The sequence below is a fragment of the Hypanus sabinus genome, chromosome 29, assembly GCF_030144855.1.
Source record: "Hypanus sabinus isolate sHypSab1 chromosome 29, sHypSab1.hap1, whole genome shotgun sequence".
Lineage (NCBI taxonomy): Eukaryota > Metazoa > Chordata > Chondrichthyes > Myliobatiformes > Dasyatidae > Hypanus > Hypanus sabinus.
In genome coordinates, this window is record NC_082734.1 from 15,529,749 (window position 1) to 15,536,456 (window position 6,708).

The 6,708-nt window shown below is 44.1% G+C and overlaps 1 protein-coding gene across 1 annotated transcript; it reads right to left on the reverse strand.

Annotated features, from left to right (window-relative positions):
• Positions 1-2,863: 2,863 nt before the first annotated feature.
• Positions 2,864-4,957, reverse strand: LOC132383041 (histone H1.0-like). Its single transcript, XM_059953751.1, has one exon. It carries the CDS (start codon positions 4,809-4,811, stop codon positions 4,266-4,268), a length of 546 nt encoding a protein of 181 aa, XP_059809734.1. The 5' UTR covers positions 4,812-4,957; the 3' UTR covers positions 2,864-4,265.
• Between the last annotated feature and the right edge of the window lie 1,751 nt (positions 4,958-6,708).

The following is a 6,708-nucleotide window of genomic DNA, read 5'->3' on the forward strand; positions in this document are numbered from 1 at the left end:
AGTCAGAATGAGAAATAATGTCTTCCCCCAGGCCATTAGGCTTCTGAACTCCTGGCCGCATCATATTTGAAATATCACTGATTAATCTGTTCTGTACCTTTCAATATTTGTAGAACAGAGTGATCTAGGAATAATGGTGCATAGTTCCCTGAAGGTGGAATCTCATGTGGATAGAGTGGTGAAGAAAGCTTTTAGTATGCTGGCCTTTATAAATCAGAGCATTGAGTATAGGAGTTGGGATGTAATGTTAAAATTGTACAAGGCATTGGTGAGGCCAAATTTGGAGTATTGTGTACAGTTCTGGTCACCAAATTACAGGAAAGATGTCAACAAAATAGAGAGAGCACAGAGGAGATTTACTAGAATGTTACCTGGGTTTCAGCAGCTAAGTTACAGAAAAAGGTTGAACAAGTTAGGTCTTTATTCTTTGGAGCATAGAAGGTTGAGGGGGACTTGATAGAGGTATTTAAAATTATGAGGGGAATAGATAGAGTTGACGTGGATAGGCTTTTTCCATTAAGAGTAGGGGAGATTCAAACAAGAGGACATGAGTTAAGAGTTAGGGGGCAGAAGTTTAGTGGTAACACGAGGGGAAATTTCTTTACTCAAAGAGTGGTAGCTATGTGGAACAAGCTTCCAGTAGAAGTAGTAGAGGCAGGTTCGATATTGTCATTTAAAGTAAAATTGCATAAGTATATGGACAGGAAAGGAATGGAGGGTTATGGGCTGAGTGCAGGTTGGTGGGACTAGGTGAGAGTAAGTGTTCGGCATGGACTAGAAGGGCCGAGATGGCCTGTTTCCATGCTGTAATTGTTATATGGTTATAGGGTTAATATTTAATATTAATGCACTTTAGTTTGTTATTTATGTGTGATTCATTGGTAGATTTTATCGTATGTTATCATATGCTATGTGTCTGTTATGTGCTTTACTCCCTGGTTCAAAGAAAAGTTGTCTCAATTCTATAGACATTATATGGTTATATATGTTATAAACATGTATATAGTTAAATGACAATAAACTTCATTTGACTTGACTTGAAGCTGCAGGAGAAACTCAGTGGATTGAGAAGTATCTGAAAGGAGCTGTCGACCTGATATCCTGGTAACTGTGTGTTGCATTAATTTCCTGAGATGTTCTGTCCAAACTGTGAACTGGAAATGGGGATAAAATCATTTGCAGCACCTCTGAATGTGAAGTCCTTGCTCGTCTACAATTCTCTAGTCACTCCGAGATCCTAGCTTCTTACCAGATGGTGAGTACACGAATCCATCACTAGTTCACACACCTAATTCTATCAAAGTTTCAAAGTGATTTTATTATCAAAGTATCTATATGTCACCATGTACTACCATGAGAGTCATTTTCTTGCAGATATGTACAGGGGAAAACAAATTATAATAGAATATTATGCAGACAAAGACTGACAAACACCAAAATGAGGACAAATCATGCATAAAAAAAAATAGCATCAATGAAGAGGAGTGAAGAGTCAACGTTTCAGGCCAAGGGGGCCTCGACTCAAAACGTTGACTGCTTGCTCCGTTCCATAGATGTTGCCTGGCCTGCTGAGTTCCTCCAGCGTTTTGTATGTGTTGGCATTGGTATATTTTTAATGTTGTCCACGTCTCAATGTTGCCCATTCTGTCATTACTTTAAAGCTTCTGTGCATTTGATGGTGAATGATCATGACCAGTGATGGACACTTGACCTTCATGAACTCTTTTCTAAGGGGGTACCAAAGGAAATCGCAGTATCACCATGTATTCCGGTATAAAGTCTAAACCCAGCCCACTCACAGCCAGTTGGAATCCTGCCCAGAACTTCATTACTTCACATTTCTCCATGCCTGACCATCACCACAAGTACATTAATCTTAAACATGTTATGTAAACTGATGTCAATTCACCCTAACTAGGATATTAGAAGTGAAAGTGACTTAAATTTCTTATTGATATGGCCTTATTGCAAACATAGTGCCAGCTACTTTCTTACCAGTGATCTGAAATGACACAGCCACCACCAGGCAGGAGGTAGGAGGCAGAAGTCCACACCTCCATTCAAGAAAAAGTACTTCCCTTCATCCAACCTACACAACCTGAAGCACTACCGTGGTACGGCAAACAGGCTGCTTTGCACTATTTTTGTTTAATTTCTTAAATAATTTTACATGATTTATGTTTAATTTGTTAGCTTTTCTTATGAACGTGTATACCCGACGCTATGTGCCTGTGATGCTGCCTCAGCTAAGCTTTTCGGGTGGCATATAAGCACCTGAACTAAACAGACACAAGGGGACGATAGGTGCGGAAATCTGGAGCAAGGATCAAGTTGCTGGGGGGAATTCAGAGGATCAAGCTGCATCGGTTGTAGGGGAGGGGTGGTGGGGAAGGAATTACCCATATTTTGGGTGCATCAGCGTGATTTTCCTCCAGCAGACTGTTGATCCAGCACTAAATGGCCTGCAGTTGTATTGATGCTTATCCTGGAGATGGCATCATATAACCATCTAACAATTACAGCACGGAAACAGGCCATCTCGGCCCTTCTAGTCCGTGCCAAATGCTTACTCTCACCTAGTCCCACCGACCTGCACTCAGCCCATAACCCTCCATTCCTTTCCATATACCTATCCAATTTTTTTTTAAATGACAAAATCGAACCCAAATCCTCGTAAAATCGTTTCAAACCCTCAACCTTCACCAGAGGGACTTCTGGAGATTCCAGAAGGGTTGTAGGGAGCAAGTGATTGGGGCCACTGAAACCATCCCCCTCCCACGAACCAGGTCGTTTCGAAGACCCCCACCCCTCCCCACTCCCACCTAATGGTGTAAGCAAGCTCTGTTGATAAAAAGGCGACCACTTCCAAATCAAAATGTAGCTTTTATTCATTATAAACATACAAAGGAACAGGTGAACCTATAAATGTCTTGAGCCATCCAATTCCAGTGGTGATTTCTGAGTCTGTGGACCACACTCAAATCTTCATCTGAATTCAGATTTAAAAAAAAAACACCCTGGCGTAAAATAATTAGGAGAGAGAATTGCTTAATAAAAAACATCATGTACATTTAAAAACTTAAAAGTGGAGTTCACTGCGTAAGTAGGAATGTCCCATTATGGCTTTGAACATAGACAGCTCCAGAGATAGCTAATCAGAATAAACATACATTAATTACAGATACAAACTGCTTGTAGAGAGCATCCCAACAATTAGTAAAATACAGCGGTTTAGTAAAAAATAACAAAATCAGCATGTATCACTTTTTTTTTGGAGCTGTTTTATAAAAGGGTGCCTTTCGGTCAGGAACTTTTATTTTTTCTTTGGCCAAGTTAGAGAGCATTGTTTAATTTGTTTTTAAATTCTGGTCTTTTAGATCCTGCTAGTTTGTTAAAAGTGTGATTGCTGCCATCTGCAAATACCTCCATCTACACTGAATGCCTCTCGACTCAAACATCCTGTACGCCCCAGGAAATCAGCACTGTGTCTAAGTGAGGATGCTGGGATGCTTGGAGTTGTTACTGCTGCAAGCTACTAAACTCCAGACTGGGAAAGCACCTTCCAGTGCTGTTACTTTTGTCAGATTTAGTTATAATAGTTACAGCTGTTCACCTGGTAAGTGTCACTGGGCAAGCCTCTTACACTACGGAAAAGGAGATCAGTACCCCTGGCTCTCCATAAGGGCCAACAGTTAAAATTCAGCTCTTTTAAAAACTTAATGAACACTGCGACAGAACAAACAGCACAGCAGAATTCTCTAGAAAACAAAGAGTAGTTCCATTCAGTTTTAAAAGTCTAAAACAAAGTAATTTTGAAGTAAAGGTTGATCTTATTGAACTACACAATTAACAGTTGTAATCTGCAATTATAATGCATTGTTTATTAGTAGGGCCTGGCTTCTCTCAACAAACGTCTGGATTTATCCTCTGGGATTAGAAGCTACACACATGCACAGATCCTGCCTGCTCGTTGACAGGGCACTAGCCACAAGACCTGGTAGTCCGGAGCGAAGATAGTCACAGCAGCATACAGCATTTACAGTCCCCTGTCACAATCCCAAAGTCCAACACCAGCTCCAACACATGATTACTGCATACACATTGGTTTGTTTTAAAAATGCAAGACACAATAAGTTCCTGACAAAATAAAAAGTCTCCTTACTAAATTCAAAAAACATTTTTTTTAAAACTGTATGTACACAAAAGTTTCTGAGGATTTCAGACAGAAAACTAGGCCAGTCCTCCATCGCCAGGCAGGTCAGTGGTCACTTCTTGGATTTTTTTGCGGGCGCCTTGCGTTTTGGGGCTTTCTTCACCTTGGCCTTGACCGGCTTGATCTTCTTTGTCTTTTTGGGCGCGGTCGGCTTCTTCTTTGGCGTCTTGGGCTTCTTCTTCCCGGCCTTGGTCTTCTTCGCCTTCGGCGCAGCCTTCACCGCCTTCTTGGTCGCCGCCACCTTTCTGGGCGAGGCGCTCTTCTTGATGGTCTTGGCCACCTTCTTGGCAGCCTTCTTGGGCTCGTCCGCCTTGGCCAGCCGGAAGGAGCCAGAGGCCCCCATGCCCTTGATGTGCTTGATGACACTGCTCTCCAGCAGCCTCTTCAGCCCCAGTTTCACCTGAATGTCTGCGCTGTCACCAACATTGTACTCTTTCTTGATGTAGGCCTGGATGGCTTGCCTGGAGACACCACCACGGCTGTTCAAAGCTTTGATGGCAGCTGTGATCATCTCAGTGTACTTGGGGTGGTCCAATGACTTCTTGACAGTCTTGGACCTCTTGCCTTTGGGCGCCACTGGAGCTGAGTTCTCCGTCATTCTCAGTCTTCTTGCTGGTTCACTTTAAGATGAATGGGGCAGCTGCTTCCTCAAAAGCCAAGAGCGAAAGGGGAGCTTTGTCAGCACTTCTGGAGACTGGTACCACGGTACCTCAGCCCGGACGCCTCTGCTCTCAAGTGCTTTTCAGCACCTCTGCGCTGACGCTGGGAATTAGTAGGCTCAGCGCGGACCTGACTGAGAACAGCAACTGCTGGCAGCTCCGAGCAGGCAAAAATGGCGAGCTGTGCTTCCATCTGTGTTTCTTCGCCTGCAAAAACGGCCGATCCCGACCACTTCCCGGCGCCCCCCGGCCGCGCCGGCCGCCCCGCCGCCAACCTCACTCCTTCCTCTTGCCTTCGCCGCGGGCAGGGCCGGCCGGCGCCGCCCGGACCGGACGCAATCGGTGGAAAACGACGCGAGGACTCTGCGGGCGGACGCAGAAATTGGGATTTCTGCTAAAAAATCTGGAAATCGCAAAGGCCGATGCATCCGCTGCCGAATGCAAAATAAAATATAATGCTTGCCCAACGTGTACAGCAGAGATGAGCGGCGCTTTCGTGGTTCGGCTCTCAGTAATAAAGCGATACATTTAGTCAACTAACACAGGAACACACTGGGATCCGCCATTGACTCCGTGACGTCTTTCACTATTTTATTTACAATTAATTTTAAACGAGTTTCAAACTCGTGCAATGTGTGGAATGAGTGCTGCTTGGGACTGCTTTGAAGTTTAAAGAACATATCTGGATGCTTTGTTGGTGACTTTGCGACCCTGTTACTGTGTTTTGTAAACCTGCACTCCGGGCTGACCGAAGGTTCAAAGCTCTTCGTCTTATGCTGCTGAAGTCTTCAACGGGGTCTAAGTTTGGGGGTAGAAGCTGGAAGGGGTTGGAATTTGATTTCGGTGCTTGGTCCCTGTTTACAGTCCCGTTATCAGCAAGTCGGAGCCCCGGGGACACTTTAATTTCTTTTTAAAAAATAATGCGTAGGGAGGGATTAATCGGCTGAACTGTGAGATGCGTTTCGTTCTTTGCAAACCCGGAGTTGCTCAGCACCAGAGCTCCGGCGGCATTGCAAAGAACTTAATTTAAAAGTTCCAGAGAGGGTCAGCAAGTCGAGAGGAGACGAATTTGGAGCGGGTTAACTGTACACTGTCATCTTTCCCGACATAAATGCACGGGGTTAAACGAGCAGGGATTTGCAATGAAGTGAATGGCAAGTTGTTTACTCTGTCGGCTCTGCGTTGAAGCGCCCGGGCCGGGACCAACAATTGCTATTTGGTTAAGTTTATTTTAGCAGGGGCAACTTGTTAAATGCAGAGTTGTGTTGCACTTGAGCAGACACTAGTGTCTTGCATAAAGAGAGGAGAGTTGTAAAGTGGAAAGGCATCTCCTTGTAGATTAGCGCGATCGCCATCTTGGATTGTTATTTTAACAGTTTAAAATCAGGAAACCCAGGTTTATTGCTCTCTTTAAATTAAGCAACTCCTTCGGTACGAGTTACCAATGTTAAGTATTGTAATTGTTTTATTGTGACGGGAACTGATTGCAGATGTCACCGGGAGAGAGGAAGATTTGACTTGGAAATAATGCACTTCCCTCCTGACCGTTTGAAATGCGTGGTTTAAACGGGCGGCGCTACTGTGTTCTTTGCTTTAAACAAACACACGTTGTGTCAAATTATTTCAGCCTGGGGTTTTTTGCCCTAGAGCACCAGTACACTATCCAGCACTATTTAAATACTGGGAAGATCCTCCACACCAAAGCCTAATGGGCCACTTCCAAAGTCAAAACTTTCCTTGGGGTAAAACTGGTTAAACTCAAGGGGATTACCACACAAGGGGTTTATCCATCCCTCAACTAATTCAGCTCCATCCTTCCGTCCGCCTGCCTCCGGT